A 15,583-nucleotide genomic window follows, 5' to 3' on the forward strand; every position below is an offset into this window, starting at 1 on the left:
AGCTCAGGGGTCAGGGGTCTCAGTGGACCCCCTTGATTTTCATGCACGCCTGCTCCTGGGTGGCCAGGCTGGCAGCTCTCCTGCCCTAGATGGCCACTTTCCTGTGCCTAGTGCGGAGATCGTGGACAAGGTCCACGATGTCCGCACTAGCCCAGGCGGGTGCCCGCCTCTTGCGGTCCCGGGCAAGCTCCCGGGAGCTGCCAGCCTGGTCCCGGGAAGAGGGGGAGGGCTGGGGGGCATCGGGTGGGTGGCTCAATCCGTGCCAGGTGCAGGGTCTGCTGGCTGGGTGCTGGCAGGCTTGCACCTGGCACGGGCACCATAGCCAGCCCGTGCCCCTTTAAGGGGTCCGGGGCCGGGAGGGGGGCAGTAGAGTTTCCCTGGTGTTGGCCAGAGTGGCCACCAGGGCAAGCTGGGGAGGGCTAGCCTCCCACTAGTTCGAATTAAGGGTCTACACAGCCCTTAATTCGAACTAGTAAGTTCGAACTAGGCTTAATCCTCGTGGAATGAGGATTACCTAGTTCGAACTAAGCGCTCCGTTAGTTCGAATTAAGTTCGAACTAACGGAGCGCTAGTGTAGTGCCTATGAAAGTTAGTTCGAACTAATGTCTGTTAGTTCGAACTAACTTTGTAGTGTAGACATACCCCGAGTGGTATCCTTCCTGTCTTAGCAATCTATCTATTGACTTTTATTTTTATCTGCTTTAGTTTAAGTACCCATTCTCCAGATACTTAATGATGCTCTGTCTCACACACGCCTTCCTTTTTTCTTTTTCTCTCCCCTCCCCTTCCCCTCTCCTATTTATTTCAAGTTTTCATATCCCCTACTCATAACTCCAGTCATCTGAAGAAGTGGGCTGTGCCCATGAAAGCTCATGATACCATCTACATGTTTTGTTAGTCTATAAAGTGCTACCAGACCATTTGTTGTTTTTTTCTGTAACAGACTAACTTGGCTGCCCCCTGAAGCTTCTAGTATTTAAGGGTGTGTCTAGACTACAGGGACTTGTCGACAAAAGTGGACTTTTGTCGAAAAAACTATACCTGCGTCTACACTGCCACTGAGTTCTGTCGACATAATGTCGACAGAACTCAGCAGTTTTGTCGACAGCTGTAAACCTCATTCAACGAGGAATAACGCCTTTTGTTGATAGAGTTCTGTCGACAGAAGGAGTTATTGCATTTGCACTGTCCTTTGCGTCTACACTGTCATTTCGACAAAGCGGGTTGCTTTGTCGACAGAACTGGATGCAGTCTAAACGCTCTTTGTTGACAGAAGCTTTGTCGACAGTATCTGTCGACAAAACTTTTGTCAACAAAAGCCTGTAGTCTAGACGTACCCTAAGAGTTAATCACAGACATAAGACACATGGTATCATGTATGTTATGATAGCATCTTACAGTAAAAAAAAAAAACAATCCCCCCACTCCCCCCCCCCCCCCCCCCCGGACACACACACAAGGAAAGCAAAGGGTTTGTCATGTGCTTTTGGTTGAGAAATATAAGTACTTACTATAATTATATCAATTTGGTACATTTTCTAATAATAAAATAGGACAGCTGGATAATGGGAATACATGCCTTTGGAAAGCAACATAACATATTTTAGTGTCTCAAAGCAGAGAAATTGATGGAAGGCTACATCTTTCATGTTTAATTATCCTTTCCTGATGTAATGAGAATGCCAAACAACTGTGGTGTCACTGATATGCCAGCGGAGGGGGGGAAAATCCACAAAAGAATAAATAAATACAACAAAAGCCAGCCTTTCCTGACAACTTTGTCAACCACTTTTGGTGCTTCGGAAACGAGGTATGCCTGGATTATCTACAGCAAGCAGGCCAATTTGAATTTCATTTTCTTTTTTTCACTATTCATAGAGGCAGATAACTCAGTTTAAAAGAGTAACACTGTTAGAACCAGATTTTAATCTCTGAGGGCATGCATTGCAATAGAACATTTCACTGAGCAATACTGCAAGTAAGTGACAAGTCTGATTTTCCATATCAAATACTCTGGAGTGTTCCTCTTTTCAGGATGTGAACCTTTGACCCACTAAAAACAACCTGAAAAGTGGTAACAACCTTAGTTATAGTTCCATAAAGATGTATTTCTCATCTTTAAAAAGAAAAAGGATTAAAGGAATATGCTTTTTCTCGGTATTAGCTACTCGTATTGAACTATTGATGTGAAAAACCTTTAAAAACAACCAATAGTGACGTGAAGTTACTTTCATGAGGAAATTTTGAGTCTTTCTATTAAACTCAAGGTGAAGTTTCAGGGTCTAAGTTTCGAAAATGGTCGGAACATTTTCAACATTGAATGTCTGCCAAATAAATGTTATCTTTGAAAACTGGTCAGATTATGCCAGCCATGGGTGGTGGGTGAACCTAAGGCTGGGGAAGGCAACCCCCCCCCCAGCCCTGCCTCTTCCACCCAAGGCCCTGGCCCCTTCAGGAGCCAAGCCCCCCACCACCAGAGGGCAGGGCTCCAGTTCCCCTTCCCCTTGAAAGTCATCCCCATTGCAGGGGTAGGTCTCCAAGTCCCCCTCCCTGGCCCTGCTTGTGAGCCTCCCCAACTCCAGAGCATGGGGAGGGTGGCACATGGCCCCAGCCTCAGTATGGCAGAAGCCCGAGGGCAGCCCAGGAGCCATGCTGAAGCAGGGGGAGAATGTGGGTGGGGCCACACTTGGCAGTTTAGAAAGGCAATGCCTTCCCCCCTACTTTTATACCTGACACCCAGGATGCCCACCTCAAAATGATATTACCAAGGATAAAAAAGTTTAAAACAAAAAGCGGAATTAGCATTCGTGAATGGAAACAAATCAGCAGGTCTGGAGACCAAAACCCTCTATTTACTCAAAGAAAAGGTAGGAGCACAGACAATGGTAGAACAAGCTTCCCAGCATGGGAAAAGTTATTTACTTGTACCCATAATATAAGAACTAGGGGTCCCCAAATGAAATTAATAGGCAGAAGGTTTAAAACAAACAAAGGAAGTTTTTCTTTACACAGCACACATTCAATCTGTGGAACTCCTTGCCAGAGAATGTTGTGAAGACCAGGACTTTAACAGGGCTCAAAAAGGAGTTACATAGATTCATTGAATCCATCAATGACTATTAGCCAGGATGGGTAGGAATGGTGTCCCTTGCCTCTGTTTGTCTGGAAATGGATGACAGGAGAGGGATTATCACATGATGATTACCTATTGTGTTCCCTCCCTCTGGGGCTTCTGGTATTGGCTACTCTCGGCAGACAGGATACTGGGCTAGATGGATCTTTGGTCTGACCCAGTATAGCTGTTCTTATGGTATTAGTTCTTATTGAACTAAGGTCACCAAATTCATCATGTTTACTTACTATACTCTAATGTAGGTTATGACAGCTGTGCAGCAATGACATGCTGTATTGTTCTGGTGGTGAACACAGATTTGGTTTAGAGGTCAATCCAGCCTCCATGGCTGATAGAGCTTGTCACACAAAGAATAACCATGCTTAGTACCAGTGAAGGAGAGAGACCGATGAATCACTCTTGAGCAAGCAGTCCCTCTGTAGAAGACACCAACATTCTCCAGAAAAGGCTGTGTCTAGAAACTGATTGGTAACTCTGGCTATGTCTAGACTACAGGCTTCTTTTGCAAGAGATCTTCCACTAAAACTTCTTGCAAAAGAACGTGATTGCAGTGTGGATGTTCCGCAAGTTTTGTGGGAAAAACGGCCGTTTTTCTGACAAAACTCTATAGTGTAGACATGACACAGAGTTTTGAAGACTGTTGGGGGTGTAAAGAAAGGACACCTGTGTGTGTGTGTGTGCACGTGTGCACTTTCACTCACATACCCACACACGTGTATTCTGAAGGTTTCAAAAAAGAAACAAAATGAAAATAAATCCAAACCCATGAGCATTATTAAGCAGTGTTTTCTTACTTAAAAAAACAAACAACCCCCCCCCCCAAAAACATAATTCCACTTCACTCCCAAAATTAGTAAATCTAATGTAACTTAGTCTACTCACAAGTTGAATATGAGTCAACAGTGTGACGTGTTGCAAAAAAAGCAAATATGATTCTAGGTTGTATCAACAGCTGTGTTGTAAGCAAAACTTGTGAAGTCATTCTGCCGCTCCACTCTGCACTAGTTAGGCCTCAGCTGGAGTACTGTGTCCAGTTCTGGGCGCCACATTTCAAGAAAGATGTGGAGAAATTGGAAAGGGTACAGAGAAGAGCGACAAGAATGATTAAAGGTCTAGAGAACATGACCTATGAAGCCAGGCTTCATGAACTGGGCTTGTTTAGTTTGGAAAAAAGAAGATTAAGGGGGAACATGATAGCGGTTTTCAAATATCTAAAAGGGTGTCACAAGGAGGAAGGAGAAAATTTGTTCCTCTTGGTTTCTGAGGACAGGACAAGGAGTAATGGCCTTAAAGTGCAGCAAGGGAGGTTTAGATTGGACATTAGGAAAAAATTCCTAACTGTCAGGGTGGTCAAATATTGGAATAAATTGCCAAGGGAGGTGGTGGAATCTCCCTCTCTGGAGATATTTAAGAACAGGTTAGATAGACATCTGTCAGGGATGGTGTAGACGGAGCTTGGTCCTGCCTTGAGGGTGGGGGGCTGGACTCAATGACCTCTCGAGGTCCCTTCCAGTCCTATGATTCTATGATTCTATATTTTGCAACTGCAAGCTCATTTCATTTCCTAAAGCCTGACACAATTTGAATGATGGAGCTGAGTTTCTAACAGATGATCATATATCTACAGACACTTCTGGTAGGATTAGAGGTACTAACACAAGGTTAATAGCAGGCTCATGCGCTTGAAATTTTACATTTACATTGTGCTCAGAAAAATTCCTGTGATTTGATTATAATAATAAGAGATACAGATGGTTGTTTCAGAGGGAAGAATTGGTCAGGCACTGATATGGTTAATCACCAACTGTTTTCAGTGTAGTGTTTCTACCAAAACCCCTTCTAAAACCTGCCCTTAACCAGCTAAGAGCAATTACCAATGATTAATGAAGGGCAGCACATAGCTCTCATAATAAATCACAAATCATAACAACCAGAATGCCTCATAGGAGTGTTAGGTTTGCAGCTATTTGTAGGGAAAAGCAAATAAATTGCTTTACAATTGCTTTCTGTGTGTTACCATGCCCGTCTCCTTTCCACAATGCATGTTTTCATTTCCCCCCACTTCTTAGTCACGATCAATATGCCCTACTCAGAAAGATTTTATTTTATTTCAAATTGCACTCTTTGAGCACAACTACTGGCAAAATAAAATAATTTAAAAACATTAAAAAACAAAGCCATCCTAACAAAATGTTTACTACATATTGCTTGTGCTGCAATAAAGAAAAAAAAAAGGAAAGTTGACATGCTGTTTACCATAAAATGTAAGCTGTCCTCGTGCCACATTCTTTCCTCTCACGTTTTCAGCCACACATTCGTACAAACCAGAATCTTCCTGCTGAAAGTTAGGAATTTCGAGAACGCCACTCGATTTGTGTCTCCTGGCTTTCCTGGGTATTTGTTTACCATCTGCTCTTCTCCAACTAATAGTAGGAACTGGGCTAAGAAGAAGAATAAAGCAAAAGAATCTCATAATAAAAGCTACATTATGTTACTGGGCTATTAATTCTTATTTTAAATTGTAAAACCAGTAGAAGTTCTGTTTCTCTAAAATCAATAATTTGTGTTCATACACTATATATATATGGCAATGAATTCAAACTGCAGGCAGCACATCCAATCCTCAGATAAGCCACTCCCTACCTCCCCTTCTGAGGTCTAGAACCTTGAGTCATTAGCTCCAAATGCACAGGTCTGTACCATGTGAGATGAAGAGATATTCAACAGCTGGCTACAATAATAGGTCCTTTATTCTCTCTGTGGGCCAGGAACTAGAGGGGTGGTTACACATGCACATTCACCTCAACTTGATGTACAGGTTAAACCTCTCTAGTCTGGCACTCTATGGTTCAGCAAAATCTGTAGTAGGCCCGTACATAGGAATTTCTGTGTGTGTATGTGTGTGTGTGGAGGGTGAGAGCTGTGGGAGGAGCTGGTGGCTGCTCCACTCCCACCCCCACGCCCACCCCCACGCCCGAGCCCTGCCCCCGATCTCTCTCCTGCGGGAGGAAGGGAGGAATCAACCACAGGCTTCCCCTGGCTAGCCAGGGCACAGGGGAAGGAGGCTGGCAGCACGCCGCCTCTGCTTTCTCCTGGCTGGCTGGAGCCCAGGGGAGGGAAGCGAGACTGCACACCACCTCTGCCTTTCCCAGAGTGGCCAGAATTGGCCCTATGGCAGACCATGAAGGACCACGGGAGGTGTGTTTGCCTGCATGTGTAACCACCACCACCAGGCGGATTGAAACCTGGGACCTCTGAAGTGGAGTATAGGAGCCTCTACCCTCTGAGCTAAAAGCCAGCTGGATCCCAGCCCATGCTATAGAAGTCTCTTGATCTTAACTGTTTCTGTAGTCTAGGTACCACTTGCCTTACTCAGTAACCACACAGGGGCTATGTCTACACTGGTGGCTTCTTGCACAAGAACATCATGCGCAAGGGGTCTTGTGCAAGAAAACGTCCACATTGCCATGTGCGAGCTGTGCTTTTGCACAAGAGTGCCCATGGCAGTGTGGACGCTCTCTTGTGCAAGAAAGCTCTGATGGCCATTTTAGCCATAGGGCTTTCTTGCACAAGAAATCCCTGCTGAGCATCCACACTGCTCTCTTGCGTAAGAGCTCCTGCGCAAGAGGGCTTACACCTGTTAAAAAAGAGCATAGCTCTTGCTCAAGAAGACCTCTCTTACCACACCATACTGTAAATTTTTTTTCACAGGAGTGGTTAGGCAGCGTGGACACTCTGCGGATTTTTGCGCAAGAATGGCCATACTTGCACAAGAAGCCACGAGTGTAGACACAGCCACTGTGTGTGGGTTACATACTTCCCCTAGATGAGAAAGTATGTCCCGAGCTTCAGGGACCCAGTTGAGATCCTGGACAAGCTCCCGCTTGTAACCACCACCGGGCAGATTTGAACCTGGGAATCTCTGAAGCTTAGTATAAGAGCCTCTACCCTCTGAGTCAACAGCCAACTGGCTCACAGCCCATGCTGTAGAGGTCTCTTGATCTTAACTGTTGCTGTGGTCTAGGTTCCACTTGCATTGCTCAGTATCCACACTAAGTGTGTGGGTTACACATGCTCCAGCATGATTTTAGTTAGCCAGATGTTCACTTATCATGAGTGTAGCCAACTTTCCAATGGTCCCATAAAGTTTGTTTACATTTAACAGTGTTCTCAGTATTCTGTGCTGTTATTTAGCTCTAATTTACCCCTAAATGTCTTCTAAGGGAGTATCGAGACTACACCTCTCTATTGACAGAGAGATGTAAATTAGGCACGTCAAAATTGCTAATGAAGCCAGGATTTAAATATCCCATGTCTCATTAGCATAAACATGGCCACCACTTTTTTCGAAATGGAGGTTTTTTTTTAAAAAAAACAGCAGTCTAGACATGGATCTGTCGAAAATAAAGCCTTTTTTGACAGATCCTGTATTCCTCAAAAAATGAGGTTTACAGGATCTGTCGAAAAACGCTTTATTTTTGACAGATCCGCATCTACACTACCGTTTTTTTCGAAAAAACCCTTTGTTTCAAAAAAAAGTGGTGGCCTTGTTCATGCTAGTTTGGCACTGGTCAGGTCAGGAGGGTGCTGGACTAGAGGGATTCAACTTGATTTATGTATAGTGCTAAGTGAGAGCTGGTTACCATCTTGTAAACATTTCAACAGGTACTTCACAGGCTTAATTTTCATTCTTTGATTTGATCACCAAAACGCTCAAATGTATATTCCTAATACTTCTTTTGGAAAGTGAACAGCGTTATTCTTTTGATTTTATGTATCCATGGGCCTAAACTGAAACTCCCACTGAAATTCAGAGGGAGCAGGTTTGGGTCCCTTGTAGGCCTAGTATTGGCCTGATTAAGATAACCATTTCTCTGGTCAGCTTCCTCTGTTTCATATATGATGGCCTGTCTTTCCCCAGGGTGAATATTTTGCCCAGGAACCAGAGCAATTTGGTCACTGATTGCATAATTAATTTTTAATTGGTCTATCAGCTAGGCCATTATTCACATTGTTTGCAGTGGCCTGGAGAGAAAAGTCAATGTCCTAGAAACTGACTTTATTCACAGAGTTTCCATTTCAGCACACACACTGAGCAAGCACCAACAACTCTACTTTCCCATCCTCCCCATGTATTAATTGTGTAAATGTACATTAATTGCAACACATGACACTTTTCACAGCCTCTTAGGTGCCAAAAGAAACTTAGTAACAGAATATATTCACTTAGCAATCACACTTTTGATGGCAGGTTAAGCTAAGACAAGTCTCTTACATGTAAAGGAAATCAGCAAATAGCTATACCACAAATAAAACAAATGATTAAAAAACACACTATAATATATATTACTGTTAGACTGATGCAAGCTAAAGTAATAATAATGAACCAAAACTTACTTTCCCAAGGCAAAGCATTCCAGTTTCACAGTTGCTCCTTTTGCAGAAGGAACAGTTTCTGGGAACTGCACTTCTATTTTTGGCTCATATTCACCCATCACCCCTGTGAACATATAATAGATGCTAAAGTGCGGCTGAATTTTTGTAATATATTCTCAAGTGTTTCTGCATTATCACAGAGCTGTTCTATACATCATTACTTGCCCAATTAATCTGCTCATTTAAAACAGGGCCTGTCTTTAACAGCTGAGCACTGTGGGCTCTCTTCCCATTTACTGCCAGAGGAAAAATCTCCATCACAGCTCCCCTCCATCTGCCTAAGATTAAATTTCTTCATGGTTCCATTACTTTTTTCTTTTGAATATTCAATTCTTTTGCAGGTATCATGTAAAATAATGAAAGATAATACAGTCAGATTACCACCTTTTGGAAAATGTAATGCAGAACAAATAGCCACTACACAAATTTTTAAAAGCACTGGAGGCTAATCAGGGCTCCTATTAACTTCAAGGATTTAAATGCGCAGAGTGCGTATACTGTACTAGTAATTTCTTGATCTGTAACTATCTTATTAAATCATGTATCATGACAGGGTTTTTATGAAATTGTTTAAAAATTTGTGCACATAAAAAGCTATTATATTTATGATAAATTGCCACATTTTGGTGGATTGCAGAGCCTTAAAACTGGTACATATAATTTCACTGATAGTGATTATAAACTAATTGATGACTGTAGTTTAAATCTTAACTGTTTTTCCCTGGGAACTCAACATACAAAAGAGGAGAACTGGCTGTTCAAGAAGAGAGACAATCCTGCAGTTTTGGGGATAGAGAACAGCACACCTGATGAAGAAAAATGACTACTAACAGAACAGACTGATTCAGAATTTAGGAAGCGTAGGTTCCCACAGAGTTGGTAAATCAAAGGTATTGAAGTAGCTCTGGTGGTCCTTTTTCTTTGCTCTAGTGCCATGTGTGTGTCATTGCTTTATAAAAGTCTGGTATGGTGCAAGTTTAATGAGAGCAAGAAGAAGCTAGGAAGGCTATTTGCTTTGTGTTTTCACAGTGGGATTGTTTTATATCTAAAAATGCCTAGGCTAGGTGTGTGGGGGCTAAGTTTTGCATCAAATCCATCTTTACTCTTTGACCTATATATTATGTGTTCTGATACAACAATACATTATATAACATTCCTTCAATCCAGTTCAAATGAGCATTTTCTCTATATTACATAAAAAGCATCTGCCATATAAATTTGATCATCTGAATAAAGTATATTTGTTAACAATATTAATACTAACACTTACTATGAAAACAACATAAAAAGAGACATACTGGGTCAGACCAAAGGTCTATCTAGCCCAGTATCCTGTTTGCCGACAGTGGCCAATGCCAGATGCCCCAGCGGGAGTAAACAGAACAGTTAATCATCATGTCAACCCTCTCCTTTCATCCATTTCCAGACAAACAGAGGCTAGGGACAGCATTCCTACCCATGCTGGCTAATGGCCATTGATGGACCTAACCTCCATGAATTTATCTAGCACTTTTTTGAAGCCTGTTCAAGTCCTAGTCTTCACAACATCCTCTGTCAAGGGGTTTCACAGGTTGACTATGAGCTGCGTGAAGAAAAACTTTCTTTTGTTTGTTTTAAATCTGCTCTTATTAATTTCATTTGGTGACCCTTAGTTCTTATAGGAATAAGTAAATAACTTTTCCTTATTTACTTTTTCCACTTCAGTCATGATTTTATAGACTTCTATCTTACCCCTCCTTAGTCTTCTCTTTTCTAAGATGAAAAGTCCCAGTCTTTTTAATCTCCCTTCATATGGGACCCATTTCAAATCTGTAATCATTTTTGTTGCCCTTTTCAGAATGTTTTCCAATGCCAATATATCTCTTTTGAGATGAAGCAACCATTTCTGTACACACTATTTAACCATGTGTACCATGGTTTTATATAGAGGCAATAAGATATTTTCTGTCATTCTTTATTCTTTTTTTAATGATTCCTAACATTCTGTTTGCTTTTTTAACTACCGCTGCACACTGAGTGAATGTTTTCAAAGAACTATCCACAATGACTCCAAGATCTCTCTGTTGAGTAGTTATAGCTAAATTAGTCCTCATCATATTGTATGTAGAGTTGGGATTATGTTTTCCAATGTGCATTAATTTACATTTATCAACATTAAATTTCATTTGCCATTTTGTTGCCCAATCACTTAGTTTGGTGAGATCTTTTGGAAGCTCTTCACGATCTGCTTTGGTCTTAACTATCTTGAGCAGTTTAGTATTAACAAGACACATACATGTATCAGGGAACTCATAAACATTTCTATTCATAAGCATTGGCACTATTCTAAGCATTTCAGTATGAATTATTAGACCCAATAGTTTTCAGTCTTTGGAGATTACATTATGGATGGGGCTGACAGTGCTGTTCATTATTAAGTCTGCCTGACACATTTCAATATAAGACCCTGTTTTTAGTTGCTTAAAATCTGGCCAAATTAACTGTTTGGATGGACATTTTCTCTTCTGGATGTCTGCCTCATGATGATTTTGCTGCGTTTGTTAAAAATATCAGCCAAAATAGGTTTGCTGTTTCCAAAAAAGAAGTCTTTCATTTTTTGGATGATAAAAATATTTTGGTGACCTTTAATTTGAACAGCTCTAGTGCCATCATGCATCGGAGAAGAAACTTGAAATTTGCAGAAGCATGACCTTTGTGCTGGGATGTGCTGTTTGCTGTGCCCATGGAAATCTACCAACATTTGGCCAACTTGAAGGCCTCTGAAATATCGGCCTTCACACATGCTTCATTAAAGACTTAGGCCATGTCTTCACTAAGTGGAAGATCAATGCTGCTGCAGGCACTTCCATCTGTGGCTGGTATTCCTGCTCCTGAAAGGAGTAATGGGAGCATTGTCTGCTGTGGTCACGGTGGGGAAACTTGCATCCAGCTATATAATTAATATGGCTGGAGTTGCGTATCGTGATTCATCCTTCCCCTTTAGCGTAGACCTAGTCTTTTGAAATGTGCAAGTCTGCCTGTCTTGATATCTTTGATGAAGACAGTCAATTTTGACTCAGAGAAGTCAGAACTCCATTTCCTTCCTCTTGTAGCTTACCGTTCAACACATTCAAATCTCTAAAATCTCTAAATATTCCATCTTCTCTGAGCATGCACAAGACTTCTGCAGCTCCTACTGCTGCTCAGACTGTGCCAGAACCATCCCCCTGTATGAGCACACACCATCCAGACCACAGGCTCTCAGCTGCTCTGACCTGGGGCAGGATTGAGGATTGGAACTGAGAGCAGTTCAATGTGCTTTCAATGCCATCTTCTGGTATAACCCATGTGCCTGGTAGGGACAGATCCTATAAAGAGATTTATCAAAGTGGTGGTGGCGGCGATGGTGGATAGGAATGAGTGGTATCATCATTGCTAAGCAGATGGACAATTAGCACTCCACATCCAGAAGTTTTTGGAACTGGATGCGGTAGTTTTGGGCATTCTCAATAGTCTCCTTGTTGCTATACTCAGGCTACATGGGGGCAAGTAGTTAAGGCAGTTGTTTTGCAAAAGACCACATGAGCACAGAGTAGGTGCTGAGAAACTGAGCTACAGGAGCAGAAAGTGGCCTGTTTTTCCTGTGAAGCATTTTACAGCATGTTAGTGAGATCATTAACTCTCCTACTTGGAAGCCTGGCTGTGTTAATTATAGTAAAAGGAAACTGGCATGGAAAACTATGTCTTTTGTTTTAATTGTATAATTCAAATTTTTAATTTTAGCTAAACTGTTTTAGTTTAACTGTTAACTAGTATGATTCAATGACATTTCTTTTTATAGATGTGATAATATAGAACGAGTCATTTGTTTTTCTATTCTGAGTTTTGTTTTTTCTTGTAACTAGATTTTAAAAATCTATATATTTAACTGGTGGCTGGTTAATTGATTAGCTGACTAATTAACTGAGTGATTTCAGCACAGGAGGAGGAAGCTGAAGATTTCTACATGCAAGTAGAGGAAGGATGTTGCTTTTGACTCAGCAGACTGTATAGATTTGGTGATCAAAGATTCCAAATGAGACTGGTGAGCTCAACCACAGTTTCTTCTCAATGTGTTTTTGTGGGGACTGACCAATTCAGATTTAATTTCTTTATTTATGTTTATATAGAACTGTGAAGACAATATATGTGGCTTATAAAGTAGCCATGTTATGCTGTAAAAATGAAATGATTAAATATTATGCTCTTTATCATAAGATTTTATAAAGTTACTACTTAAGAATTATATAAATTCCTTTTGTTCTTTTGGACTTGATTGAAACTGTTGCTGAAAGTCCTTTTGGATGCAGTGAAATCTTTGCTGAAAGTTCACAATGACTAAATTCAGAATCTCCAGCTGCTTTTTATGGGAGTTGGGTTTTTTAAGTACTACAGAAGAGCAAAGAACCCACCCAAAGGTTACATTGGTACCCCAGCTGCAAGTTGAAACTATCTGAGTCATGGGACGGCAACCCTTTCAAACCAAAGAGCCCAAACTACATCAAAATTCAGAACAAGTGGTCAAGAAAGAGCTGTATAAGAATGCCCATTTGCAAGACTGAAAATATACAACTTAATATTATTGATAATTGACATGATGATTAATAATAGCATAATTTAAACATTGTATTCATAGCCTTTATTTAATGGGACTTCTGCTGCTGCATTTTTTCACACAATGCTTGGAAGTTTACATCATAACTAGTGAAATTCAGCTTCATGCACCCATTCAGGCTGTCTCCTGTCATCCTTGAGCATAAAGTACCATTGATGGGATTCAGATGAGAGAGAGCCTGCTCCCACGTAGAGGCAGAGCCAAACATTGAAAGTAAGGCCAAGCTGACGTTATATATGGTGTTGTATGGAATGGGAAGTTCTTTCTAAGTTTGCAGATTCAGATTATCATTGTGATCCAATTTTTTCATGTCACCCCATTTTGTGGTTTTGCCAATTCTGCACATTGTTGAGCAAGGCATTCTAAATCAGAATTCAGCTTTATGAATATTTCCACCCAAATATCTGACTCCTTGAAATCTGCTATTTTAATTTCCAAATCACTGAGGCTGTGTCTACATTGGCACCCCTTTCCGGAAAAGGGATGCTAATGAGACACTTCGGAATTGCAAATCCACGGGGGATTTAAATATCCCCCACGGCATTTGCATGAACATGGCTGCCGCTTTTTTCCGGTTTGGGGTTTTGCCGGAGAAAAGCGCCAGTCTAGACGCGATCTTGCGGAAAATAAACCCTTTTCCGGAAGATCCCTTATTCCTACTTGAAAGGTAGGAATAAGGGATCTTCCGGAAAAGGGTTTATTTTCCGCAAGATCGCGTCTAGACTGGCGCTTTTCTCCGGCAAAACCCCGAGCCGGAAAAAAGCGGCATGTTCCATGCCATGTTCCATTACTTTCAAGTAGGAATAAGGGATCTTCTGGGAAAGGGTTTATTTTCCGCAAGATCGCGTCTAGACTGGTGCTTTTCTCCGGCCAAACCCCGAGCCGGAAAAAAGCGGCAGCCATGTTAATGCAAATGCCGCGGGGGATATTTAAATCCTCCGTGGATTTGCAATTCCGAAGTGTCTCATTAGCATCCCTTTTCCGGAAAGGGGTGCCAATGTAGACACAGCCTGACTGAGATGCCTGGAATGACTGTCAAATCCAGTTATTCGACGGACTCTTTATGTGGACGAATCATAAACTTAAACAGAGCACTGTGTTTGAGAAAGTCAACAAAACAAGACTTGAATACCATCAGGAGCTCAGAAACAAACCCAGCAAGCTACTGCAAATCAAGACTGCTGTTTGGATTCTTTCTCTGATACAAATCACGAAACATTCATAGTCTTTCAAAACTTGCGAGTCTGCTTGTCTTGATATCTTTGATGAAGACAGTCAATTTTGACTCAGGCGAGTCAGAACTCTATTTCCTTGCCCTTGTAGCTTCAGGTTCAACTCATTCAAATCACCAGCAATGCTGATGAGACAGTACAACTTGAGTAACGAGTCATAGTCTGAAAGCTCAGCATGTTCGACACCCTTCATATCCCAAAATGACTAAATCTCATTAATGAAGACAGCAAAATGAGACAAAACTTTGCCATGAGACAACTAGCAAACTTATACTGTGCATTAGTAGATCTGAATACTCAGAACCCACTTCCTTGAGCAGTGACTGAAATCGACAGAGATTAAGGGCTCATGCACAAATCTAACTGACAATGCGAATGACCACTTCCATTACATTTCTAAGGCTATGTCTAAACTACACCCCTGTCGGCAGAGGGATGTAACTTAGATATATCAAAAGTGCAAATGAAGCCGGGATTTAAATATCCCACACTTCATTTGCATAATGGCAGCTGCCGCTTTTTTTTTCCGAAACGGGGCTTTCAAAAAAACCCGGCAGTTTAGATGGGGTATTTTCAACAGAAATGCCCCGTTTTGAAAGATCCTGTGCTTCTGTCAAAAATGCCCCATCTAAACTGCTGGTTTTTTTTTAAAAGATCCATTTCAGAAAAAAGCGGCAGCCACCTTTATGCAAATGAAGCGTGGGATATTTAAATCCCAGCTTCATTTGCACTTTCGATACGTTTAATTTACATCCCTCTGTCGACAGAGGGGTGTAGTTTAGATGTAGCCTGAGTTTGGTTCCATAAGACTGCAGACAATGTGCCTCTGGATGCACGTTGCAATGAAAGTTCAAAAGTGGGTAGTTCAGCTGTTCTGACAAAACAGTAAAGAAACTCCTGAATTTGCCGACAATGCTAGGTGCACTGTCCATACACATAGACACAAGATTATCCATCTGTACTTCTTTCTCATTTACAAAGTTCATCACTCTCTTTCTCTTTGCCATTTTTACTGTTTGGGGTTCACAGCATTCACCATCATGTATGATGATAGAAAGATTTCTCGATCAATCAAATAAAAAGAGAATATACATGATTTCCAATGAATGGAGAGGATGGGTGGTTGTTAAAATAAACAGTTAAAGGTGA

The 15,583-nt window shown here is 41.4% G+C and overlaps 1 protein-coding gene across 11 annotated transcripts in view; it reads right to left on the reverse strand.

Annotated features, from left to right (window-relative positions):
* Positions 1-15,583, reverse strand: part of LOC102454172 (contactin-4) — a 749,532-nt gene that overhangs the window by 142,567 nt on the left and 591,382 nt on the right. For all 11 annotated transcript variants that reach the window (XM_075938683.2, XM_075938684.2, XM_075938682.2 and 8 more), the window contains 2 exons: positions 8,531-8,633; positions 5,390-5,574 (listed from right to left, as the gene is read on the reverse strand). In XM_075938683.2, coding sequence (XP_075794798.2) covers positions 5,390-5,574; positions 8,531-8,633 — 288 coding nt within the window. The remainder of the gene's footprint in view (positions 1-5,389; positions 5,575-8,530; positions 8,634-15,583) is intronic.

This window comes from Pelodiscus sinensis, chromosome 11 (genome assembly GCF_052426305.1).
Source record: "Pelodiscus sinensis isolate ZL-2025 chromosome 11, ASM5242630v1, whole genome shotgun sequence".
In the NCBI taxonomy this organism is placed as follows: domain Eukaryota; kingdom Metazoa; phylum Chordata; order Testudines; family Trionychidae; genus Pelodiscus; species Pelodiscus sinensis.